Consider the following 27,701-nt stretch of genomic DNA (forward strand, 5'->3'; position numbering starts at 1 on the left):
TAGAAAGACTTCTTCATGCAGTGGATTTTGCCATCTACATTGGTTTGTGCCACAGTTTTGTTAAAAATACATATTTAACCCTCTTACGTCCCTCCTTACCACCGCCCACTCTTGGGATCATAACTTCATGCAAAGCAGTCCTAAGGTATTTTATGCTAAAATTTCCTGTTTCATTAGTCTCTCCTCAGTGGGCAAGCTTTGATATATAGGTTCTTCCTGATCCACGGGTATCATGAGTCCTGCTTTCCTTTTTGTCTCTTCAGGTGTCAGTTTATTTCTCTCCTTCAAATAGACTGTCTTTTGTCTAGACATCCTGTGGTCCCCAGGAAGGCAAACTCCTCAGCCTTTACAGTCAAGGCAGGTAGCACCTCAGAACTTCAAGAAGTGGGATAGTCTCTGGTGGGTTGTGGAAGCTAATGGGTGGCAGAGGGAGCATTCACCTGCCTACCTCCTGCCTTGCCTTGAAAACTACTGGTCCCTAGAACACCTGTGAGATGCTCGGTCCCTTCCTTCTTTGACCCTTCCCTTGTCACACAGTCATCTTTCCACTCCGTCTATGGGACTTGAACTACAGAATGGACCACTTTGGGAAATTTTGCATCAATGCCTTAATTCATTGAATAAACATTTTACTGAGTTCCCACCATCAACCAAGCACTTTGCTGGGCACAGGCTGGGTCAAACATAGTCTCTACCCTCAAGGAGCTCATAATTTACTAGCTAACCAATTTCGAAAGATTCCAGTGATGAAAACCTCCCATCAGTTTTCCTAAGCTATTAATCCAGAAACTGAGAGAGAAGGAGGAAGAAAGGAGCTTCATAAAGCATGGCTAGACATTCTCATCTTTGTCAGGAGCTCCCACGTACAGCACGTCCCATGGGATAGACAAGACCTGACCCCTCAGAAGTCCATGTCCATGTGTGGGTATTTTATTTTGTTGCTGTTGTTTTAGTTAAACCATTTAAGCAGAATCTTTTAATCCAGGCGGAGGAGATGCCATGATAGTCAAACTAGCCAGTTTGAGCTTATTTCTCGGTGAGTGCTCTCAATTTGTTGAGAGGAAGCTCTTTCCCTCCCATGACAGAAATACAGGGGCAGATCTTCCCGGCAGCTCTGACTGATTTGCCACACTGTTACTTTTTTCAAGTCTTAATTAACCATGAGGGGATTGTTTGTGTGCTGTAATCCTTACTACAGAACTGGGAAAGCATGTGACAGAAGATAGATACATCCTCAAGTCAAGTTATAAGGTGCCAGTAGCCTCTTATTTATTTTTTTCCACTCATATTTATTTCACGAGTGCTTGCTGTGTATTTACATGCCTGGCCTGGTGCTAGGTAGGGGGATATAAAGGTGACTAAGAGGGAGTTGGCCTGCCAGGAACTTACCAGGAGAATGCCTGAGACAAAGGATTCCATGCCTAGAAACAGAGGGGAACTAATTCTCTCTGCAAGGGGCATGGGTCAGCAAAGGCTTCCCAGAGAAACAGCCCTGCACGTGTGCTAGCTTTATGGTGAACATAGAGTAAAGAAAAACAGAGAAGCAAGGGAAAGATGCTTATTGGAATCCGGGAGGGAGAGGGAGTTTTTCTTTAATAATTTTTAAGCGATTTTTATATTCTGATAGTTTTCTTTTCCAGATTTGCTAGCTTTCACCGCTGCCATCTCCCCATGTCTGATTGGAGTCGGCTTTCCCACCCTTCAGAGGTGATAGAGCTCTTCCACTGAGGCATTAAAGCTTTAGGAACAGTGATGAGTTCTTCTGCCAGAAACGAACACAGTAGCAGAAAGTACATACAAAAAACAGCGGTATGTATTTACCAAGGGGAGCGTTAACCTTTTTCCCCTCTTGTTCTTCGTTGCCCCCAGGTCTTTGCGGGAGCCGGGTCTGGAACCTAACCCCTGGGTGTCCATGACCCCCGCAGTTGTGCCCCATCAGCAATGAAAGGGTTATCGGGCAGCCGCGGCCATCACCACGGAGTCGCCTGTGATTCTGCCTGTGACTCGCTGTCGCACCACTCGGACCGCAAGCCATACCTGCTGAGCCCGGTGGAGCACCACCCCGCGGACCATCCTTACTACACTCAGCGCAACTCCTTCCAGGCCGAGTGCGTGGGCCCCTTCAGCGACCCGCTGGCCAGCAGCACCTTCCCGCGCAGGCACTACAACTCGCAGCAGGAGCTGAAGGACGAGTGCGCCCTGGTGCCCCGCACCCTGGCCACCAAGGCCAATCGCATTCCCGCCAACCTCCTGGACCAGTTTGAGAGGCAGCTGCCGCTCAACCGGGATGGCTACCACACGCTGCAGTACAAGCGCACGGCCGTGGAGCACCGCAGCGACAGCCCCGGCCGCATACGCCATCTGGTCCACTCGGTCCAGAAGCTCTTCACCAAGTCACACTCCCTGGAGGGGCCGTCCAAGGGCAGCGTCAATGGGGGCAAAGCCAGCCCCGATGAGACGCAGACCGTGAGATATGGCAAGCGCAGCAAGAGTAAGGAGCGGCGCGCGGAGCCCAAGGCCCGCCCCAACACCTCCCCGGGCTGGTGGAGCTCCGATGACAACCTGGACGGCGACATGTGCATCTACCACGGCCCCTCGGGCGTGATGACCATGGGCAGGTGCCCCGACCGCTCGGCCTCGCAGTACTTCATGGAGGCCTACAACACCATCAGCGAGCAGGCGGTAAAGGCCTCGCGGAGTAACAACGACGTCAAGTGCTCCACCTGTGCCAACCTGCCCGTCAACCTGGACGCACCGCTCTTGAAGAAGAGCGCCTGGTCCTCCACCCTGACGGTGAGCCGAGCCCGGGAGGTTTACCAGAAAGCCTCGGTCAACATGGACCAGGCCATGGTGAAGTCAGAGTCGTGTCAACAAGAACGCTCCTGCCAGTACCTTCAGGTACCACTTATGTCGAGTGATGGATGTTTAGAAATTGTATCTGCTATTTGCATGGTGTCTCTCTTGGGTCCTAGTCTTGGCTCTACTATGAATTGTCTGCGTGAACCTGAGCAAATTATTTAGCATTTCTGTGGCGAAGTGTTTCTATCAGGAAACAAACACTCTACCAACTTCGTCCAGTTATCTCGAGATACTAGATATAAAAGTGCTTTTCAAAGCACGCCTACATAAAGGCAAGGAGTTATTAATGTGTTGTGATCCTTCTTTGTCTCAGGGATCGTGGGATAGGGAGGCTAAAAAAGCAGAGTCTACACAGAATTTTAAAATAAATCCACCTTTTTACAAAAGTCAACAGTAATCTTTTGACTTTTGGAAAGAGTTTAATTGGATCTATCCCGAGTTGTTTTGTTTTATTTTTTAATTGTAAAATTCATCCTGAAGCTGTTAGTTTGGGTGAATTGATCTACGTCTTCACTATCGCAATTGTCATCAATGCCAACGCTAACCACACCCTCACTCGAGCCCCCACTCCTGGAACACAGGAAATTGGGATAATGCCTGGGCCCTGAGGAGGTGGAGATCAGCTGCTTTGGGGACCTGACAAACACAGCTGCAGCGACTCAGGGCAACAGAGAAGAGGAGGAAAAGAAGAGGGAAGCATCCACGCAATAAAATACAATTAGTGTCAGCGTATAAATCCCACACACTTAGAGACCCAAGGCAGGCCTATCCTCCCCTTCCACTGTCTGCTTGTGTTTTTCCCAGCTGCCCTTCAATTCACTTAAACTAAATTTCACCTGGATAAAAATATCCGGGGAGGAGTTCTTTTCTTCCCTATCTCCTCCCTCTAGTCTTCGCAACACATGATCCTCCATACAAAGGACCCTCATATTTTTCCTTTTCAGAGTGTCTTTTTCTCTGTTCTCCTCTGTTCTCCCCGTCTTTTAAAAACAGTTTTAGCTGGACAAAAAAGCATGACATAATCATTTCCCACTCTCACCTTGAGAACAAATACAAGAAAAAAGTCTTTGCGCTGAGTTCATCTTTTTGTTCCCTTTTATTCCTCCTGACCAACCTGGCTCCCGTGAGAATGCCTCCACCCAGCCCTGAGAATATTCCAGGCTGGCAGTCAGTGAGCAGGGACAGTGCCAGAGCCCATTCCCAGAGTCTAGAAGAAGCCACCTGTGTGTGGATAGTTTTCACAAACAACACACAATTACATGGTCAGCATTTCCCACTGGAGGTGGTATTGCCTGATTCACTAGAAGGTTGCTACGTGCATTAATTAAGTCATCAAGAACTGTTAGAATTTTAGAGCTAAAGAGCATCTAATCCAACCTCCTCATTTAGCATAGAAAAAACTAGGCTCAAAGAGAGGCAATGGCTTGGTGGTTACACTGTTACTATGTGGCAGAGGTAGGACTGGAGCCGAAGTCTCTTAATTTATAGAAATGACCATTATAAGAGTTACAGCTGAAGGCTTTACAGATTCTTTAAGCACGTAAATTTCATCCACCACTGAGAATAAAGTATTTTGACAAAAATATCTGTCTTGAAGAAAAGATTGGTAATGAGATAGACACCCTAGAGTAGCATACATTTCTTCTATGAAGGTTCTATGATAAGTGGCAAAAACAAGAGAAATTTTAAAAAAACAAAAAACCAAGCCCTGGACTTTAATAAGTAGTGATAAGATGAGATGAGACATATCAGATTAAAGAAGGATTCCCCCCATGGAACTAGGACCAGCCTTAAATATCAAGTGATTTAAAGCCACATGACCAGTAAGTTAGAGGCCTGAGGTTTAGACTTGGATCTATTTGATGCAAAAGACCTTTGTCCACGACACCCCAGCACAGCCCTGGAACCAAGGGCATGAAAATGGTGAGCAAGGAGAAAAATCATCTTTAAAGTAAACATAGTATTATTAAAGTTCTTCGGTAAAATGAGAAGAAAAGCTCGGAAGATTTAATGGGATTTAGTATAGTAGTGTTATTGGATCTCATATCATAAAGATTTGGAAATTCTATTTTCAAATTATTTATCTTCTTTTAAGCCAGTTTTTTTACATGAAATATTTGAGGCTTACAGAAAGATATAAAGAAAAAAATAAACACCTATTTATATGTCACCAAACTAGAGAAAGAAAACATTAGGGGCTGGCCCAGTAGCACAGCAGTTACGTTGGCACGTTCTGTTACATTAGGGGCCGCCTGGGGTTCTGTGGTTTGGATCCCGGGTGTGGACATGGCACCGCTTGGCAAGCCATGCTGTGGTAGGTGTCCCACGTATAAAGCAGAGGAAGATGGGCACGGATGTTAGCTCAGGGCCAGGCTTCCTCAGCAAAAAGAGGAGGATTGGCAGTAGTTAGCTCAGGGCTAATCTTCCTCAAAAAAAAAAAAAAAGAAAACATTAATTACAATGGATCACATGTGTAGCTTCTTCAGTCCCATTTCTTTCCCTTCCTCCCCAGAGTAATAGCTAATCTGACTTTGATACCCAAAGTACCTTTGTTTTTAGTTCTGAAATTATGGAAAGATTGAAAAAAATTATTTTCTATTCTACATTGGGCAGTAGTGAACCCTAAACCCAAGCTAGTTCAACACTTTGAATATAAACTTAGCTCAAAGGCACACCTTCTTTAACAAATATTGACTTTTATTGAGCTCCTATTCTGTGCCAGGCTTTCAAGCTGAAAAAGAATTCGCTATTTCAATGTGGGGAGGTAGTATGTTTAGCAAGTAAACTAAATGCAGAACAGTGTGTTCTTCCCACCCAGCGTGCCAGGTTGAAGAGTTCCTCTAAAGAAACAAAAGGAGCTGGACGTTTACGGGGGGGGGGGGGGGGGGAGAAGGGGAACTCCTGAGAAGTGGACGTTCTCTCCAGCCGCCTTCTTGCTTTGTAGGAAAGGGAGACTGCCAGCCTGCCGAAGCTCTTCTCAGGAAGACACGGGTGGCCTGCCTCTGCCAGCTCCCATGGGATGATTTCATTTAAAACTTATTCTTAGAAGCAAACTTGGGAACATAGAGGCTTTTTTTTTCAGTTGTATTGCCTTAATTACAAAGTAATAGTGAAACTGGGTTTACAAATGTGTTCAACTTCAACCTCACAGGGTTTAATGGACAAAGCATGGAACTTTAAATATGAGGATCTGTGTTCTAGTCCCTATTTGCCACTTTGTGATCACTCTCTATAACTCGTGATGTGGTTTGGAACCATCATTTCAGCTCTCTGGGTCTCCTCTCTCTGCTGTAAAGTGAGGCACTTGGTCTAGGCGGCCTGTGCTCTTCAGTCCATATCTTAAAACTCCCAAGTTACACATGTAGAGTGCTAATTAGAGCAATTTTCGAGAGTTGTAAGGTGTGGAACTCTCATTTAATAAATGATTCCCAAGAGTAGATGTTCTTCCAATGTTATCTAATTTTCTTTTTAAAATTCTATGAGATATTTTACAGTTGAAGAAACTTAGATTTAGGGGTCAGCCCCAGTGGCCTAGTAGGTAAGTTTGATGCCCTCCACTGCAGCAGCCTGGGTTCAGTGTCCGGGTTTGGTTCCTGGACATGGACGTACACCACTCCTCAGTAGCTATGTTATGGCGGCATCCCACATACAAAATAGAGGAAGATTGGCAACACATGTTAGCTAAGGGAGAATCTTTCTCAGCAAAGAAAAAAAAACCTGAGACTTAGTAAATTAGGTTAAGTAACTTGGCCGGGGACACACAGCTAGTACATGGCAACATGGTGGGTCCAAACTGAGTATCTGCCTCCAAAGCCTGGACTCTTCCCATTTACCTTTTTCAATCCCTACTCACTCCAAATATAAAAGAGGGAGGAAGTAGCATAGGTAAAAAACCTATTATGTGACAGAAACCATATGGTATCTTATTTAGTACCTGAAACAACCTTGTAAAGTGTTACTATTTATTCCAGTTTTACAGATGACAAAACTGAGGCACAAAAGATTAAATCATTTTCCCAGTAACTCATAGATAGTAAGTGGGAGAGCTAAGACTTGACCCCAGATCTAAGTCTATAGTGTGCTTCAAAAATATAAATAAGTCGGGGGCTGGCCCCATGGCCGAGTGGTTAAGTTCTCGCGCTCCACTGCAGGCGGCCCAGTGTTTTGTTGGTTCGTATTCTGGGCGCAGACATGGCACTGCTCATCAGAGCACGCTGAGGCAGCGTCCCACATGCCACAACTAGAAGGACCCACAATGAAGAATATACAGCTATGTACCAGGGGGCTTTGGGGAGAAAAAGGAAAAAAATAAAATCTTTTAAAAATAAATAAATAAATAAATAAATAAATAAATAGGGGGCTGGCCTGGTGGCACAGCAGTTAAGTTCACACGCTCTGCTTCAGTGGCCCAGGGTTCACCAGTTTGGATCCCGGGCACGGACCTGTGCACTGCTTATCAAACTATGCTGTAGCAGGCGTCCCACATGTAAAATAGAGGAAGATGGGCACAGATGTTAGCTCAGGGCCAATATTCCTCAGCAAAAAGAGGAGGATTGGCAGCAGATGTTAGCTCAGGGCTAATCTTCCTCAAAAGAAAAAAAGGAAAGAAAGAAAGAAATGGGGGCCGGCCTGGTGGTGTAGTGGTCAAGTTTGCATGCTCCACTTTGGTGGTTCATGGGTTCAGATCCTGGGTGTGGACCTACGCAGTGCTCATCAAGCCATGCTATGGTGGCATCCAACGTACACAAAATAGAGGAAAATTGGCACAGGTGTTAGCTCAAGGTGAATCTTCCTCACCAAAAAAAGAGAGAAATAAATGCATTTTTTTCGTTTTATTACTTGTTTTGTTCTGTAGCAAATCCATGCATTCATTTGACCTCATATGTGTGCAGGCGGTTAAGAAGGCATGTATATGAAATGTGATCCCTCTTAGGCTTGCAGTGGAATGACTCATATGTTCTTAATTTCATTCAAGACTGAACAAAGGTTAAAACAATTTTCACCAATAATTGAATCTAAATGGTAGCAAAGTTCTGATTCTGTCTTTGTAGAATTATCACTTGGAATTCATTTAATTTAGGTCATTGCCGTGATTCTATAGAAAATGAGAGGTCTATAGGTATTCGTCTGACATTACTTTAGAAATAAAAAACTGTAGCTTGAAATCATTGCAAGTTACTACAGTCCATTGGTGATATGTGCTCACTCACAAGCTGTTTGTAGTTAATAAAAAAAAGGCTCGCTTTTTTCCCCCAATATTGTTATTTTTAAATGTCAAGAATCAGATGTCTGCTGTTTAGAACTATTGTACCGCTGCCAGTGACTGTCTGTATCGGAGTTTGGAGCAGGGACATGGATTTGAAGACGTTAAAACTGTCTAATTCTCAGTTGAGATGTGGCTGGCTTTTATACATTTGGAATAAAGCATTTATGGCACATCTCAGGGTAAGTAAACAAAATAGGAAGGGGTTGAAAGGAGTTTTTGTTGTTGTTTTGTTTTTGCTTTAAAAAAGCAGCATTCTTGATTCTGTGTATACCTCTTTATGTAAATGTTCTGTGTTGAGTGACTAGCATATAAAGCCATTCAGAAGAGCAAGATTTTAGATTTCCAACTGTTAACCTAAAAAAAAAATCCCTTCAAATCACGTATTTTGCATTCATCCAGCAGCAGAAACAGGAAAAGGGAAACAAAACGCTCTCCGGTAGATGTAGAGACAAACACAGAGAGAGAGGGAGAGAGAGAGCAAGACAGAGACCGAGAAAGAAAGCACTCTCAGAGATGAAATTTTAGGAGACCAAAATGATCGACCTTTTTAAGGCTGAGTGGGTTTCTTCAGTTTGTGTGCAAGTTTCGAGAAATGGCAGGACTGACCAGGTTTGGGTACAACTCTTTTAATACTTTGTACTTGGTGATCGTGTGTTGTTGGTTTGGGTGGTTTTGGGGGAGGAAGAAGGATAGTTTTTGTTATTGTATTTCTTCTCTAAAGAATGGCTAGTAAGACTGAAAGAGCTAACAAACTGATGTGTGTGCAGATGGTAAGAAACCAGGTTGAGACATCAGATACCTACAAATCTGTGTCCCCACGGGGGCTTCATAAAATCTTTAATTGACACAGAGGATGCAAGGTGCTAGGTGCTATTATAGGATATTATATGGCTAATGCTTGAAATGTGATCAGTCGTTTTCCATGACAAGAATTCTGAATGCTTACTATTCCTTTGCAAAATTAAAATTTCTGGATGGTTGGGTTTTGGGGGTGGTTTTTTTTTTTTTTGGTCTGTTGGTTAAATAAGACTCCAGAAAAGATCACTGAAGAATCATTCATAACAAGCATGAACCCAGGATTTTTTCTGATGCAGGTACAACTATTTTTCAAAATTTTGTTTTAGATTATTTCAGTCTTTGCCCAGTGGGGATTTTCTTTCCCTGGCTGATGTTTTCCTTACTCTTGTTTTTGAACAATTTAAATTATGCTAAATCAGTTGAAACTACTTTGTGTAAAATGTATGACAGTGTTGAGCAATTCTGCTTGTGATGTTTCCTTGCTGCCTTTTTTTTTTAAACCCCATCAACCACAGTGATGATTTTCTTTATGTTTAATTTAAATTTCCTTAATAATCCAGCAAGACAGATTCTTGACTATGTTTTCTATCTGGCTTGCACAATCGTCTCCCTATTTATCGCTGATCTTATTGGAGATGTTCCCTTTCATTGATAGAAAACTGAGATTACTCCTGCCTGATGCTGACTTTGAATGTAGAATCAGAGATCAGCAGCTAAATCTTGGTAATTCTCTCACTAATTCTTTCTAATTCTCATGATTGTCCATATCTGATTAATGGGAGGAGGAGAGACAATTGGCAAAACACTGTGAGAAAGCAGGGGTCCAGAAGGAGCCAGTGGTAGGACCAGGAAGATCAAAAAGAAATAGGAAATCCTTCTTGAAAGCTGGTAAAGAAACTTTATTATTCTTGGTCTGCAATTTCATTATTCTGAAGACAGCTTCGACAACACCAGAAGTACTTGGTTAGCCACAAAGGTTTCATAACAAATGCTTTCTGATCCCACCGAGTCCAGTCTACTAATGGAAGGCTACTAATAGCATTGGTTAACACAGACTAAAAGAGAAAAACTAGCCTTGGATTTCTTAGTGGCCAGTGGACTCTGTTTCCTCTTTCTCCATTCTCCTTAGAGGACAGTTTGCGTGAGTGCAAGTTAAAGACAGGAATTGAAGGTAATCATTGACCACTTTGTAGAGAAAGATTCATCCACAATCTCTGGTCCATTTGAAATCATGGCTTTACACAACTTGACACAAACAGTGATTTTTGAATGGTAGAATACATTGATCTTTTATTTGAGGTTGTATAGGGGCCATTAAAAAATGTGTGCAATATGGTCAAGCTGACTTTGATTTGGTGACTAGATTAGGGTTTTTTTTTTATCATTTTAGCTTTAGGTTCAAAGGCAACACCCTCTGTTACTGGATTATTGTGAATTTAGAGTTCAGTGGAAGAAATTTTTTACTTAATTAAGCTTGGTATCATTTTTCTCATTTTTGGAAAAGCGTGTATTGCTAGGGTCCTTGGCCCTAGACCTCATTGATATGGAGCTGAATCATGGAGAAATTGTATTTTTATAGATCTAAACAGTTGAAATCTGAAACTTCATTTGGTTCAACCTCTAGTATCCCTTAACAGTCAGATTTTATTCTGTCATTTGCTAGGGAAACTTGGTAGAGAAAAAAAATTGGCCTTTTCAGGTAAAACCAGGTTATTTTTAATAAGATCCGTGAAAAGTTATATGACCTCACAACGATTTGCGTTACTCATCTGAAATTTTGAACCCGTAACTTTTCCCTTTGGATAAAAATAACAAGCATGTGTAACTTCACATCTGGGGCTCATTTATCTGCTTCTCAACACCATCTTCCCTCATCCCCCACCAGCAGGCTCTGTCCCTCCTAACTGCCATTTGGAACACATTTGGCACAGGGAAAATTTTTTTTGCCTTATTTTTTTAATGCATATTTAAGTGTTTTTATAAATTCTTAGACTGAAACCACAATTGAGGGTGCTTTAATTTTTTTCAGTGGATGATTTCTTTTCCTTCAACCCAGTCCTCTCTATTTGTAGCTAAAAGGTAAAGATATAAAGAAGAAAATAATTACTGTTACACATAAAGGAGGGAATATAGTGTAAGGAGAAGCATATTATCTATTCCTTCTGTGCCTTTGACCAATTGTTTATTGTATTTTTTAATTCTTTTATTTCCTGGAGAATACTCAGTTGACCAAGGAAAGACCTCTTATGATTCTCTGGTCCTTTAAGTATAAGAATATATAGGACTATCTTTAAAAACTGGGATTTTTTTTTAATTTGCTAAAGTTTAGCAATATGCTGCCTTGTTTCCATTTCTAAGATAAAGAGACTTCTAATTAGATTTGCAAAATGAGTTTTCTAGATAGGTAGATCTTTTCTTTCATGTACATTAGGTCACTATTCTCTGTCAACTGGAATTTCTACTCATTGTCCTCACAGATTTAGGAAACTTCCTACAAAATTCAGGCTTGTGGTATGACAGAACTATCTATGAAGCAGAATGTTGTGGGGTCTAGGGTTACTGCATGCTGTGTGCGTGTATACAGGTCCGTATATACAGGTTAGGGTTACCGCATGCTGTGTGCGTGTATACAGGTGCATATATACAGGTTAGGGTTACTGTATGCTGTGTGCACGTGTACAGGTCCATATATGCAGGTTAGGGTTACTGCATGCTGTATACGTGTATATAGGTCCATAAATACAGGTTAGGGTTATTGCATGCTGTGTGCATGTGTGCAGGTCCATATATACAGGTTAGGGTTACTGCATGCTGTGTACACATGTACAGGTCCATATATAGGTTAGGGTTACTGCATGCTGTGTACACATGTACAGGTCCATATATAGGTTAGGGTTACTGCATGCTGTGTATTTGTGTACAGGTCCACATATATAGGTTGAGGTTACTGGATGTTGTGTGCATGTGTAGAGGTCCATGTATACAGATTAGGGTTACTGGATGCTGTGTACACATGTACAGGTTCATATATACAGGTTGGGGTTACTGGATGTTGTGTGCATGTGTAGAGGTCCATATACGCATGTTAGGGTTACTGTGTTCTGTGCACATGAGTAGAGGTGTATATATACATGTTACATCTGCATAGGCATTTCTACACCCATGCTTCTAAAATATGTATTTATACATATGCTTTCTTTGATCTCTGATTCATGACATAAGATCCATTTTAAGCGTGTCTTTTCACAAAGTCCGTGTAAGAAGAATGACTATAAAGTGGGAAATAGTTTTTCACATATCCTGCTAGAAAACTCATTACCTTGCTTTTACAATGATTATATTGAACTTGATCTCAAGCCATTAGTATAAACTAGTTAGAAGTGTCCTGCATCTCTGGTGTGAGGATAAATCTCTCTCATACAAAGAGACATTAAACAGTGGAAGGAAATGACTTGTGCTTCCCTTATTTTTTTTTTAACCACTGTTTAACATAAACCTGCAGGATTTTCTGACTCCTCCCTGATTTTACTGTCCAGGTCTCTAAAACCTTAAGGTGTACAATGAAAGAACCACACAGGTTCTGTTTTTTGTTTTTCAAAAAAATGACAATTTTGGCATTCTAGAATCTCCTCATTGGACGGCCATCTGGTAAACCATCTCATTCACAAATGTCTCCCTGCAAGGTGGACATGCCATCTTTCTACCTGCCTATTTCTCCTCTGATAACCACTTTATGCAAGAATTATTTGAGATTATTTAGTCCAACCCACTCTTTCTAAAAGTGAGAAAAATAAACACGAAGGAGCTACCTTGACTCATACAAGATCCATCATCTTGTCAGCAGCAGGCTGAGATGAACTGCTCGCTGCCCAGCTACAGCCCTGTTCTTTTTTCCATTATATCTTACACATTGTGAAAACCTTTAAGGCTCTTTTCAAAGACTAGCTTACCCATTCTTACTGCATCCTTTTTTTTTTTTTTTGTGAGGAAGATTAGCCCTAAACTAACATCTGCTGCCAATCCTCCTCTTTTTGCTGAGGAAGACTGGCCCCGAGCTAACATCCGTGCCCATCTTCCTCTACTTTATATGTGGGACACCTACCACAGCATGGCTTGACAAGCAGTGCCATGCCCGCACCTGGGATCCGACCCGGGCAAACCCCGGGCCACTGAAGCGGAATGTATGTGCTTAACCACTGCACCACCGGGCTAGCCGCTTGCTACATCCTTTTAAGTCTATAGGGTCAAGGCACAAGTAGGCAAAGGGAGAAAAGAACTGATCTGAAAGTCAGATTTGAAGCATATTTGTGGCTGAAAAGGTTCACAACAGATGAAGACAGTTGTGAATTAAATAATTACCTGCAATTTGTAATTCTCTGGTTACAAATGGCAGGGTAGTATTTGTCACTTCTAAAAAAAAGAGACGGATATGTTTCTCCTGTTATCCCTGTCAGTCCCTCCTGCATCCCAGTGGTCTCATTAGGAGTAAACCACATTCCAAAGGAGGACGAATTGAGCGGCACTGCTCCATGTTTGGAGTTGCGATCTTTAGGCCCTACACTCAGAGCCCTGAGACCGGATATGAAGACAACCACTTCTCTCTGGCATCTTTCACTCTCTTGGCAGCCAGCTCCCCTCACCTCTCACCTCAGTTGCCTAGAATAAAAATTGTTAACATAGCTGTAACCATATTTTCCAAAGTCAAAAATAAAATTTATAGTGACGTGTAGAAGAAAATATATTGGAACAATAAGATCAAATATATTAAATCAGGGCAACTTTTCAGATTTGAAAATCTGAAAGGAATGGAGCATAGGAGATACCAAGGGCTACAGGCTGATCCCTTGGTCATTGCTTTTGAAATTAAAAAGTGAGTAACTGGAAAGATCTAACTGTAAAGTTGGAAATGCTGAACAAAGCATTACATGGTGGCATCATGTGGGTAAAAATTAGCATAATAATACCACATTCGTCTGCATGTATAGAATCATATGTCTGTGTGGCCACTTGCTCTATCATGGAATATTTAGGGCAGAGGTTCCTTAAATTTCTGTCTGCAGGAATCACCTTGAGAGTGTCTAGAAACGAGGATTTCTGGCGTCAACCCAAGAGAGTCTGACTCAGTAGTCCTGGGATGATTCTGATACAGAGATCAATCCAAGAACCGCACTCTAACCCAATTTTGTTAGGTAACCGTCAGACTATATTATTTTATCTGCTCAAGGAGGCAGTAGAGTCTAGAAGATGAAAATGAGCTTCATCGGGTCCCTTGGCTTTAACATTGCCGCTGACTTTCGACTCCTTCTCCTTAGTACTTCCATTTCTATGTCTGTAAAATGGGCATAACGACGTGACTCTTGTGTTTGCTCAGGTCTTAGAAAAAAATTTAATTTCAAATTTGGGAAGTAAGTGAAAACCATCGTGTGAAATGTTTGAATGTACACATCCTCAGATGCTTCCCCTCTTCTTCGTGTCTTTCATGTACCACACCACTTTTTCTTTTGCATTTTGCTTGATCTAATCTTTTTTAAACCAGCATATCTGATTCCGTGGTAAAGGAAAGCCCTCTCCCAGTGTCAAATGACAACAGGTCTTTGTCACAGTGTAGGTTTAAGGCTTCTTCATCCCATGTGCCAACTAAACACATAGAGCTTTTGTCTGCAGGTAAAAAGATCACAAAGGGTCAATGTTTTGATAGCTCAGCGTCAGTGGGTCAGGTTTTCCCAGGGCTTAGTATTTACTGATGGAACACAATTCTTCTGGCCTCCTCGAGCTTTAGTTTGTTCAGATAAAACCTCCGTTTGTTTTCATGCCTTGAGTCTGTCCAGAGCCAGCTGCCTTCTTCCAGGCAGCTTTGGTAAGTCAACAGGACAGTTTCATTAACAGCAGCAGCTATGAGGCTTGTCTATAGGGGACTCCTCATCACCTGTTTTGGCTTACCCAGGTTCTCTGAGGTGTGTTTCCATCATGGCAGCTGTGATAGGTGGGAGCTCTTCCACCGCTGCTAGCCGATGACAACAGGCCCTTGTCCATCACTCTTCTTTGCTCATGCCCAAGGTCTCTGATTAATCCTCACCATTCTCTGAAGCCAGCTACATCATTCTTATAAGGCTGTAGAAATTCAAACAAAGCAAATGAACATTGAAGCGAGTCCTCTTTCAGAACCTGTTTTCTCCACAGATCCATGGAAGCCCACACTTCCTGTCATCTCTCTCTTTCCGGTAAAGACTCCCTACCTCACATGCCTCCCCACTGCCACCAAAACAGTGAAAACCAAGCCCATCAGAAGTCACGGGAAGAGTGGGCTACATTTAATAAAATTAGGACTTAATTATGAAAACTTGAGCAAATGGTTTTGCTGTTTCTAGTTACAAAAGTGGAAAGGAGTGGTGATAAAGATCCTCCTGTGGGCACAGTAGGACACCTGTTAGGTCACCCAGGACCTGCAGTCCCCACTTAGAAGGCTGCCTGCTCACCCAAGTTTGCTACAGGCATCAGCCTGACGGGTGGCCCCCCCGGTAGTAAATATTAGGTATGGAGAGAGATACTCCTCAGGACTTTTCCCTTTAAAGTCCCATAAAGGATCCCAGTTACTTGTAATCCTCAGAGAATTCATGTCTTTTTTTCTTCTCTCCTTAACTAGTAGAAGTTTAGCTGGCTTTTGGGTAACTCAGGGGGTGTCAGTGAAAGTAACTGTCATTTGTTTGCAAATGAAACCTGAGCTTTCTGAAAATGACTCCCGTGTAAAATCTTTCCCCCATAACACTCCTCCAGCCTTCTAGTTGATTTTAGATAGTTTCCTGTTCTCCCACCTCTTGGAAGTATTCCATGGCACGCTGAGCAGACACTTTTAGTCAAAAACGTCTATAAATAGCAGATTTTCCTGCTTGCTGCCTTCTCTCTGAGGCTTTCACAAAGGAGGTGAAACAAATCCACCAGAAACAAGAACTCTTGGTGAGGGGTGTGTGGTGAGGCTTATGAAAAATCAGATCCACAAGCCGAAAATTGTCGTGTAGGTTGCTTTCCCATATTTAACTTAGGCAATCACTGCATGAAAAAAAGAAGCATTTTATTTCATGCCAGATGATCTCATGAACTGAACAGTCAATCAAAAATATCTCATATGCATTCTCAGCCTTCTTTAAAGATACATATTTTGCCTTTCACATTGCTTTTTTAAAAAAACCCCAAGGCCAGCTGTTATTTATTAGATTCCATTGGTAAATCTAGTAACCAGTTTCTGTAGCTATTCTATGATAGGAAATTTGAAACTACTTCCTCGTTTCTCCTCCAAACTGTCCTTGCTTCCAGAGAGCTTTGACTGTCTGACCTGCCTTCTCTTTGTCTACTGTGCCCACCCATCGTCAACAGCACCAGGTCTCCCAGAGTGGTATCGTGGAATTCCCTGGAAGACTGGACGTGTGACAGGCAAGACCTTAATATCATCCTTCGCTGATCTCGCTGCCATCAGCCTTGGAAATCACATACGTGAGGTTAACTAGGCTCCCTCCTGCTGCCGCCTTCCCACACCCTCACCCTGTTGAGCAAAAGAGAACTGGGCTTCGCAGGACTCTCCCCTTTTCCTTTCTTCCTCTTCTCTCTTCTTTCCCTTACTTTTTAGGTAGCTATTTTATTCTATAATGTGGAATGGGAGGTTATTCAAAACCCAGTTTACAGATGTGGAAACGGAGGCCTGGATATTAACTGGCATTTGCATGGCTCCTCAGTTGTAGAGAGAAAGTGGTGGAGAAGCAGAGACAGCAGGCGGTCTTGCTCAATTCCTCTTACTCCATCTGTTTGTGGTCCTCAGTCACACAGCACGAGGTGTTCATTAACCTTGGTGTTCTGTAAACTCCAGAAATTCTGCTGCTGGCCCCTCCCCCTGCTTTTCCTTCTATTCACTGGGTCTAATTGGGTTGTGGCTTAGTCTGTTGCTTAAGCTTCTAGAGAGTGCATCTCATTGTGCCTTTCTTTATGAACTTCCAGGGAACATGCGCAGTCAGTATAAGCAGATATCTGAGAGAACTGAAACATAGAACTTAAGAACATAGACTTAAACCCTGATCGGTCCGATTCCAAAATCTATTCACTTTCCACCATGTCATGCTGCCTCTGCTTTGTGAATATTCCCTTTGACCTTTTCCTGAAGGATTGTTTGTTAATGCGAATTTATTTTAATAGGAATTTTAAAAAATGATTAACTATAGTTAAACAACAGATTCTACCTCTATGATTAAGTGTAAACCTAAATCCAGTTTGGAAAGTTGCCATGTTAAAAAGCAAGTAATATATGAGATTAATTTGCAAAGCCAGATATATAAAATGTTAAACTGTAGTAGAACAATATTATTTTATGTACTGGAAAATTATGTCTCAGCCTATGAAAGAATCATCGCTCGAGGCTGTTTTTGCTTTTTTGTTTGTTTCAATGAGAAACAATACTATTGACCTCTTGAGACTGCCAACCTGATTGTAGTTAGAACATTGTTCATAACACTGTAAGGTTATGTCCAAACAAATGCTGTCTGCCCATTTAATATCCTTTGCTTGGATTACTTTGGAGATGTTTGCTTCTATAAGAAATAATTTCACTGAAATGATGAAAAACTAAACTAGGAATCCCCAAACCCATTTCCTCTATGTCAGTATGACTTTATTTTTTGCCCTTTTGGGATAGTTATCTCTCAGGCATATTGTGAGCCAGAATTCTGCTTGGTGCATGAACTCCATGTATCCTAGATTGTTAACTAAATATTTGCAAAGTTCACCAATTTTACTATTTATTAAATTACCACTCCAAGTCAGAAAGAAAAGATATGTTTCCCTAAAGGACTACCTTTAGAATGCTTCTTAATTACCTATAAAAATATAAACTGAATTAGGTGAGTCACATAATATCCAATGCAGAGCTCTCGTGTATATTATCTTAGAGGCAGCTGCATATATCCAATAAATAGTGCTGTTAAGGAATGTTAGTAGAGTTTAAACTAAATTCCTATAATAGATAATAATACAGAATGGTCAGGCTTTTGAAATCCCTCAGGATAAAAGGTGCCATATTCAGTTACGAACTTGGAAGTCAATGTAGTCTTCCTTATCCTTCTTCTCAGCTCACTTTGGATTTTTCCTCATGTACATGTGTCTCATTGCAGATAATTCACTATTCTAGCAAGCCCTCATTTAATGCCCTCTCCTTTTTGTTTAAGCCCAGATGAAGTTAATTTAAAGTAATGAATACAGTCTTAATATGTTCCACAGCCTCCACTTTCTCTTGCTTCAATATTTTATAAAATATCCCCATGCCTAAGAATGAAGTATTAATTATTCACTTAACAGGGACTTGTAAGTAACTAAGAAATGAAAGAATTCACTAAAATTAAACCACACCAATTTAATCTCGTTTAATTATAGTAATGGATGAATAGAAGGTAGCGTTGTATTTCTTAGCTTCAACCAGTGATGAATCCATCCAACTATCATAATATGTATTCCCTTTGCATCATCTAGACCATAAGTGTATAATGAAAAATTTTGTTAAGTGCTTGAATAGAACTGCCATTCTCAACAAGCCTTTAATTCAGCCAAGATTTATTCAGCACCTGTTTGACCCAGAATGAAATCCAGGAGAGGTGACTAGATGAAAGTGGGAAAGGGAGAGACCAGTTTAGAGAAAGGAACAGAACAGATCGGGTAGCTGACTACCCTGCTGCTGAGAATAAGTAAATGAAGGATTTCGTCTCTAGGTGATAAGATGATATGAAATATTTTTTTCTAAAACACTCAAATTTCTCGAAGATGAAGGAAACGGCCTAGTCTGGAGGTCAAGACTGGAGGCCAAGTCCAAGCAATTTAACTCTCTCAACTTAATGTGGCATTTCTAAGGACAAGCAATGGTGTGAGGATGAGAAAGAGCAGGGACGGTCTTTCCAGAGTGGCATGAGAGGCATCAGGCTCCTGAGCCCAGTGACCAAGCTGCTGGCCCCAGAGGCAGAAGGGCTGACGGGTCCTGGAGAAGCAATCTGAGCAGATGGCAGAGCACTGTTGGTGAGGGAAAGCATCCTCACGCTCATGCAGCACTGGGGGCTCAGCGCAGCTCAGCAGCAGGCCAGCAGGATGCGATCACCTAGATTCTGTGGATGGCGGTGCAGTACTATGCACCCGGAGAATTGAAGTGCAGCTGGCCCACCCTTGGAGACCTAAAAGTTCACAGGCACAAGAAGAGTAGAGAGGGCAAGTCAGGAGATAGCCCCAAGAAATAATGAGTAGGTTTATTATTACACCAAAACCTAACTGTATCCCCAGATCATACACTTGAGGATGCAATTCTTAGATTGGGAAGATTTTTCCTAACAAAGGTATCGGATCTCAAGCAAGGTGAAAAGCTGCTTGTTATTAAAAATGTGTAACAAGAAGCTGGATGAACACGTCAGGGATAGAGCAAAGGAAATTTCCCTATTTGGTGAAATGAGGGCACATGGCCCCTAGGGTTCCTTTTAAATCAAATAATCTAGTTCTATGCTGTCCAATATGGTAGCCACATGTGGCTATTTAAATTTACATTAATTAAAGTTAAATAAAAATTAAAATTCAGTTTCTCAGTCCCGGGAGCCACATTTCTAGTGCTCAGTAGTTTTGTGTGGCTGGTGTTTGCTGTGTTGGACCACACACATAAAACATTCCCATTGTCGTACAAAGTTCTTCTGTACAGCATTGCTGTAGTTGTTTTTTGTCCATTTTAATATATTGACTTCTACTAGAGATTTGGGCTTTGCCAAGACAAGGTAACATCCTGTTGTGATGTCCCAGTGCTTAGAGGTGTCCGAGCTGGCTGGTATTTTTCTGTGTGTCCACATGGGCACAGGGAGGCACAGTGAGAGTGAGGGCTGCCCGGTGTGAACGCCTGTTCCTCCACTTACCCCCTAGATGGCATTAAATATATCACTCCACCACTCAACTTCTCTTTCTTCATTTGCAAAAAGACTCACCTTGTGGAGTTCTTCTGAGGAGTAAATCCTGTAAAGTACCGAGGTTTCAATAAGTACAACCAACTTTTCACTGGAAACATGAGGACTCGCCTGGGATTTTGCCCAGATTCCCACCCACCATTTATCAGTCACTCGTTACACGTGGGGCATTGTGCTGGGCACATCACAACACTGTGTCCCTTGATCTTCCCATCCGCCCCGGCGCTGTCCCCTCTGGGAGTCCTACGCTGCTCTTACTCTGCATTTTGTGCCTGACTCGCCATTAGCTGAGCAGGCAGTACCTGGCATGATACTTCCGTTCACGCTCTCTGAGCTTTGGGCTGAAGCTGTCTGTCAAACGCTAATCCTCATCTGTGATTCTCTTCCTCATTTATGAAAGATGTCTGCGAAACTTTTCTCCTACTCACATTTATTTGTAAATTACAATGTTTTGGCACCTCTAGGAGCTGCATCTGGGTGCAAATGGATTCAAAAATGGCAAACCATAGTAATATCTGCTACAGCCAGTCACACAGCTGGTGCCAATCAGACAAGTCCCCTACCCCCCCCCCCCCAGCAGGTGTGGTTTGCTCGTTACCTGCAGCGCTTTTGCCCAGCTCACATTCTTCTGCCTTTGACCAAAGGGCAAGAGCTTTCTACAGAAGGCCTTGCAGGGCTCGCTACGGTTATCCAGGGCAGCGTTTACTTTACCCCATTCACTGAGATGAGGGAGTCTCACACCTTCCCGCTGCACCCTAAAAACTTAATGTACTGACTTATAGGTGTCAACGCCAGACTTAAGCACGCCATTCTGAACTGTAAACGTAACTACCTGTTTAGTTAATAGTCAGAGGTCTCATGGAATAATAACCAGGATATACTTTCTAAAGTCGTCTTCTGTTTTAAGGGAACAGGTATTATCAAAAACATGCTGTCTGGCCTCATTTGTTTACCTACCAAACTTAAAAACTGTCTTTTCTCATCATGCTCTCTGAAACCAAGTGTCCTTGGCCATGTTTGAGGCCTCGAAAGAGAGAGATTGCCTCAGCCCAGCAAGCCAGAGAAATGCCCTAGGTGGCAGGCCAGATGGAAAAGCTTACTTTCCAGAGAAGCCCTTTCTAGAAAGGCTTATTAAGGGAGGGCTCCCTATAGCAGACCCTAGAGGAGGAGGGTTTCCAGGCCCAGGGTATCACGGGGAGCTTATTCATAGGGCTGGAGCAGCCCGGGAGCAGAAGGACAAGCTTGCACATTTGACTGACTTCTGAAGTAATCCTGCCCTGAGAAGAGCGTTTGGTGGAGTGAGGGGTGGGGTGGGCGTTTGAGCAGAACTCAAATGCAGAAAGGCAGGGTGTACCCCTCAACCTAAGTCAAATGTTCTTGACCTGGGGCTGTGGACATTTAGGGTGTGCAAGAATGGACTCCAGGGGGTCAGTGAACTTGTGAACCTACATAAAAAATTGGGGAGGACGGCTGCTTGCGTTCATCCTACTTAGGAGAAAAGTCCTTAACTTTTATCATGTCCCCGAAAGAGGTAAAGAGCTACTAACAAGTTTAAATTATGATATCTTTAAAATTAGGTAGCTTTTTCCTTAAAAACTTAAAATTGATGACTTTCCTTTTTCCTTACAACAGTTAATTAGAAAAGCCTTTTTGGTTATAACCTTAGAATAATTTGAAGAATTGTTTTTTAAAGAGTAAATATTGTGGGTGAATATTACCTAAAATTGGTAGATCCTCTGCTATAACTTGGAGATTCTACTGTAAAGTAAACCTTGTAATAGGATTTACTGTAAAGGAGCTTTTCCTGAGTAATCAATTCAATTCAAGTAACAAAAAAAGAAGATCTGCTATATGCAAGGGTTGAAGCAAACAGGAGAAGGGAATTCAAAGATTTGTAAAACAGTTCCTATTCTTAGGGAGTTTATAGTCTGGTGGGAAACTAGATAGTTAGGTAAATAAAATAGAAGGCAAAGTAAGAAGAAGCATAAAAAGACCTGAACACAGATTATTGGGGTTTATAGGAAGAAGACTTCCAACCTGGGCTTTAGGAAAGGAAGGATAGACGAGAAGAGAGGTATCCCCACTTGAAATGCTATATCTCTGAAACTTTGGTTTCATTTCTGTGGAAGCATATTGAGAGAGATTTGTCTTAGCATTTTCCCATTGTCTATTAATCTCTGTGTAATTCAGCCCTGAGTCCCGCATGCCTAACTTAGTGCCTAGTAAACACCATTTATGGATGCATGGATGGGTGGATGGATGGATGGCTCACAGGCAAGAGAGAGGGAAGGCACAAGGGAGAGCAAGGAGGGGAGAGAAGAAATAGGGTACACATCATCATAGTAGTTATCTCAGCAGCCAGCTTAGTTCAGAGTCTTGTGGCAGAGCAGTTGGAGAAGAGGTTAGAAAGGTGGACATTCTCATGGGTCAGAAGTCCAGGCACAGCCTGGCTCAGCTGAGTGTTGTGCTCAAGGCCACTCAAGGTTGTAATATAAGTATCAGCTGACCTGGGCTCTTATGTGCCGCCTCTGGGGAAGTTTCTGCTTCCAAATGCATTCAGGTGGATGGCAGAATTCAGTTCTTTGTAGCTGTACAACTGAGGTCCCTTCATCTGCAAGCCAACAAATAGCACATGGAATCCTTATCATGCTTTGAATCTCTGACTTCTTCTGCCACATCTCTCTGACTTTTTCTTCTGCCCTCAGCCAGGATAAAACTCTTCTTTTTTACAAAAAATTTTATTTTATTGTGGTAAAAATATACATAACATAAAGCTCTTCTTTTAAGGGCTCATGTGATTACGTTGGGTCCATCCAGATTAGTAGAGGATAATCTCCCTATTTTAAAATCATTGATTAGTAACTTTACTGACATCTGCAAAGTCCCTTTTGCCATGAAACATAACATATTCATGGGCATGACACCAGGGGGTGGAGACCTTGGAAGCCAAAATTCTCTCTACCACGATAGTTATCAACAGAGTCAATATAAATAGTGAATTGGTGAGGCGAGTACCCTCATTGACAGCTGTTCCATTTGAAGGCCATGAAGTTCCTTCTAGGAAGAGCAAGTACAGTCTTGGAGTCTGACAGCTGTGTGCAAACCCTGTGTTTTACTGATTATGCAACTTTGAGTGAGTTATTTAACCTCTCTCTTGACCTCCTGCTGTGTAATATGGAGATAGGAACAATACCTATCACATAGGAGTTTTAAGAGGATTAAATGTGTTAATGTAATGTAAAAGGTGTAGAACAATGCTTGCAAAAGGGACATTATATAATGCCTCAATAAATGCTGTTATTTTTATTAAGCCTGAAAACAGGTGGCAGCAACGTGAATTGAAACAAGAGAACAGATTTAAGAGGGATTGCAGAAGTTACTTTTAGAGATCACAATTTCATTTAGTCAGGCTTTTGATGAAATGAAATCCTACAGCATCTGTATTAGTTTCCTGTGGCTGCTGTAATGTTACCACAAACCTGGTGGCTTAAAGCAACACAAATTTATTATCTTACAGTTCTGGAGGGCAGAAGTCTGAAATGGATCTCACTGAGCTGAAATCATCGTATCAACAGGGCTGTGTTCCTTCTGGAGGTTCTAGGGAGAATCCGTTTTCTTGCCTTTTTCAGCTTCTAGAGGCAGCCTGTGTTTCTTGACTCCTGGCTACTTCTTTCGTCTTCGGAGTCGATTGCTTCAGTCTTATCTCTGCTGCTGTGGTCCCGTCTCCTTCTCTGACTCTCCTGCCTCTCTCTTTCACTTGCAAAGATCCTTGTAATTACATTGGGCCCACTCAGGTAGTCAAGGATAATCTCCCCATCTCAAGATCATTAACTTAATCACATCTGCAGAGTCCCTTTTGCCATGTAAGGTAACATATTCACACATTCCATGGATTAAGACACGGGCATCTTCAGGGAGCCATTATTCTGCCTACCGCAGACTCTACTGCCTAATACGGGATATATTTTTTAAACCTAACCATTTTTTAAACTTTATATGAAAATGCATGAAATCATCCATCCAGCACATATCAGCTAAATGAGATCACTATATATATGCACTGGATGCGTCTTTTATATGGAGATGGTACGAAAAGCCATCAGTTTCTGTGTTTGCTAGATTATTTTCAACTATTAGACTTAGAATTCATCCATTCAAAAAGAAAAGTGCAAGCAAATCTTAGTATCTTAAAATAACTTAAATATTCTAACTTTGAATAATTATTCTGCAGAGACTTTTTTCGCTCTTTATGTCCTTTTCGGGTGGAGACAATCACAAATGTCTAGACTGTTGTCTAAGCTGGAGGGCGCGCTTCTAAAGCAAGCGTTTCCTTAGCACACTACATCCCGGAGCCCTCTATTGATGTAGCATCCTAGTACATAATCTGTGCATGAAGCCGTTTTCCTTCTCTACATTACAAACAGTTTAACACCCTTAGTAATAGGTTTCTTCACTTTCAAATGACTAAAGTAATTTCCCACCAATTAGCTATTTTTGTTGACCTCACTACACTAGAGATCCTCAATCTAAGTTTTATTTTAGCAATCACAATTCTCTCATCTAATTAACAAAAAAACTGGGCCATTGCCTCAGTGGCCTGCATTCAACCTTATTTTGACTGGCAGTTTTCTAATAATACCTCACTCTCCTTTCCATCCCTGTACTTATAATAGTAGTTTCTGTTCCATTGAGTTCATTCTCTTTCCCCAGTTCTCTTTGCCCCCATTCTGGGTTTTTTTTTCACATTTCTTTTCCTTTTACTTCATAACCTATTCAAATCTTTTATTGTTACAGATGCTTCAGGAAGCATTCAATTATTTATTCAGTAGAAATTCCAGGAAGGAGACAAGCTGGGCCAATGGGTATGCAAAATGTTAAGGCTTTTTGTACATATTACCAAATGACCTCTAGAAAGGTTGTCTGAATTTTCACCCAGTACCAGTTTCTGTTCTTGACACTCTTTTCAGAACATTCTTCTGTACTGTACATACAAATCTTTACTTCCCTTTAACTTGGATGTAGAGCTATGTGAAATAAATCTAACTGCTCTTCCACCTGGCAATCCTTCGGTGTTTAATGAAAATTATTATTTGCCCCTCAGTCTTCATTGTTCCATCTTCAAAAGACCTAGTTGCATTGGCAATTCTCTAAGAACAGGACTTTAAGAACTTTCAGCATGCCAGATGACAAATTGTATCTAGTTCCAAGGCAAACAACATCCCTCTTAACTTATGTAAAATTGTGTGAACAATATTTCAGTTGAATTCGGACTTCACAGTGTCCACTGAAAATCTTTGGATATGAGCACCCTACTTTTATCTATGTACTAGCTTGTCTAGCAGCCATGCCAACCTGTCTCACACTCAAATAAAATTTTTAAGCCATTTTTTCACATGAAATCATGTTGACATGTTTTTCCCAGCCTGCACTGTGCACTTGGATGATTGAACATAATGTAGAATAGTATATTTATCTTTATCAAATCTCATCTTATAGATATGAATATGTCTTTCTGGCCAAGGGCCACCCCTTACTCTTGTGCAGGTTGTGCACTATCTAACTCTAGGGAACACGTTTATTTTAGTAGTTATCTTAGTGTTATTTATTTATTACTACAATTTTCTGGCAAATGGCAGTAGAATCTTGAGGAAGGGACAGCTTGTTTCTAATTCAACCACCTAACAGTGCCATTTGCACTACTGCAAAGAATGTTTCTGCTGTCCAAATTGGAGAATACTAAATCTGAAATCCAATATTTTAAATATTTTCCCAAGAGGTATTATATTGTAAATCTCATAATAATGTCTAATATATTATCATCAAAGTTGATGATTTAAAACATGTTCAGAATAGAACCAAAAAAGAAAGGCTTTATGCATGCCACTAGAGACCATTCTATAGTTTTTCATGAAACTATTTACATACCATTTAGGGAAAGTCATTCAACCAGTTATGAATCTCCTATTCAGTACTTATTTCTTTATTTTGTTTTAAAGAAGTGTATAATTTTATTACAGTTATTATTGGGGAGGTTCATATAGTTAATATACATTTATTGGGAAAATTTTGTAAAATGCATAAGAAAATAAAGAAGATAATAGAAATTACCCGCAAATATCACTGTGAACATTTCTGTTGTTGTTGCTGTTCTTTGAAAAGACTAGTAATATTGATAAACCTCTGAATAACCTCACTGAAGAGAAAAAAAGAAAGCATAGTATAAACCCTATAAGGAACAAAGAAAAGAACATGGATAAATATATAGTAGATGTTAAATCTGTCATGCGAATAGAATAGAAATAGACTTCATACCAAATACATGAAAACTTAAGTGGATAATTTCTTAGAAAAAGAAATTTTTCAAAACTCAATAAAAACAGAAACCTTGAATATATCCATAACAGTCTAAGAAATTTACACATCAATTTAAAATTGACTCAGAAAAAAAAGTACCAGACCCAAATAGTTTTATGAAACCTGCAAGAGAAGGATATTGCCCCCGTACAAAAGTTCTGGAGATCTAAACAAAAGAAAAGTTGGCCAATTCATTTTAGGATTTAGTGCAGCCTTAGACAAGGGCAATTTAAGAAAAGAAAGTTTTAACACAATTTCTTTCATGAACCTAATGCGAAAATCTTAATAAATATTTCAATAAAATTAACTAATTATAAATAATGTAAAATAAGATGATCAGATGGAATTTATTTGGTAATGAAAGGAAGGCTTAACATTACAAAAGATATTCACATAATTCACAGCATTAGATTAAAGGAGAAAACATGTATGACTATCTCAATATATGTGTAAAATGCATTTCGTAATATTCAACAGCCATTAATGATTTAACAAAAAAAAATCATACCAAATTAGGAATAGAAAAAAATTCTTAAAGTATATCTATATATATATAACTTACAGAAACTTCATGTAATGTTGGATCACAAAGCTATTCCTTATAAATTCATGAGGAAAACAATAAACTTCTAAAATATATTGAACTAGGCTTTGGCCACTGGTATAAGTGACATATGACATTATATTAGGTTTAGGTGTACAACATAATGATTCGATATTTGTCTACATTGCAAAATGATCATCACAATGAGTTTAGTTAACATCTGTCACCATACATAGTTAAAAATTTTTTTTTTTCTTGTGATGAGAATTTTTAAGATCTGCTCTCTCAGAAACTTTCAAATATGCAATGCAGTATTATTAACTATAGTCACTATGCTATACATTACATCCCCAGGACTTTTTATTTTATAGCTAGAAGTTTGTACCTTTCGACCTCCTTCACCTGTTTCACTCATCCCCTACCCCCTGCCTCTGGCAATCACCAATCTGTTCTCTGTATCTATGAGCTCGGTTGGATTTTTTTTTAGAGTCCATATATAAGATCATACAGGATTTGTCTTTCTCTGCCTGACTTACTTCACTTAACATAATGCCCTCAGGGTCCATCCATGTTGTCACAAATGGCAAGATCTCCTTCTTTTTTCTGGCTGAATAATATTCCATTCTATATATATCACATTTTCTTTAGCTCTTCATCCATGGATGGAAACTTAGGTTTTCTATATCTTGGCCATTGTAAATAATGCAATGAACATGGGGGTATTGGCCACTGGTTCTTTTCTGATGTTTTGCTGTTGAAGTCATGTCTATCTATAGCTTGTCCTCTAGTATTTTCCCATAGAAAGGCTCATTTAAATAATATTACCCAAATTCTGACATATTGAAAGCTATCTTTTTTACTTGAGTCTTTATACTTGAAAGAGAGCTTGACCAGATAGAAAATCCTTGGCTCCTGC

General features: G+C 40.8%; 1 protein-coding gene across 17 annotated transcripts in view; it reads left to right on the top strand.

Moving 5' to 3' along the window:
* Positions 1-27,701, top strand: part of DLGAP1 (DLG associated protein 1) — an 843,533-nt gene that overhangs the window by 521,958 nt on the left and 293,874 nt on the right. For 5 of the 17 annotated variants that reach the window (XM_070513311.1, XM_070513314.1, XM_070513313.1 and 2 more), the window contains one exon: positions 1,870-2,898. In XM_070513311.1, coding sequence (XP_070369412.1) covers positions 1,942-2,898 — 957 coding nt within the window. In that variant the 5' untranslated portion in view covers positions 1,870-1,941. Of the gene's footprint in view, positions 1-1,869; positions 2,899-8,083; positions 8,305-8,536; positions 8,741-27,701 lie in introns of those variants that run through there. The other 12 variants (XM_070513330.1, XM_070513319.1, XM_070513324.1 and 9 more) reach the window with 6 other exon arrangements.

This window comes from Equus asinus, chromosome 7 (assembly GCF_041296235.1).
Source record: "Equus asinus isolate D_3611 breed Donkey chromosome 7, EquAss-T2T_v2, whole genome shotgun sequence".
NCBI classification, from domain to species: Eukaryota; Metazoa; Chordata; class Mammalia; order Perissodactyla; family Equidae; genus Equus; species Equus asinus.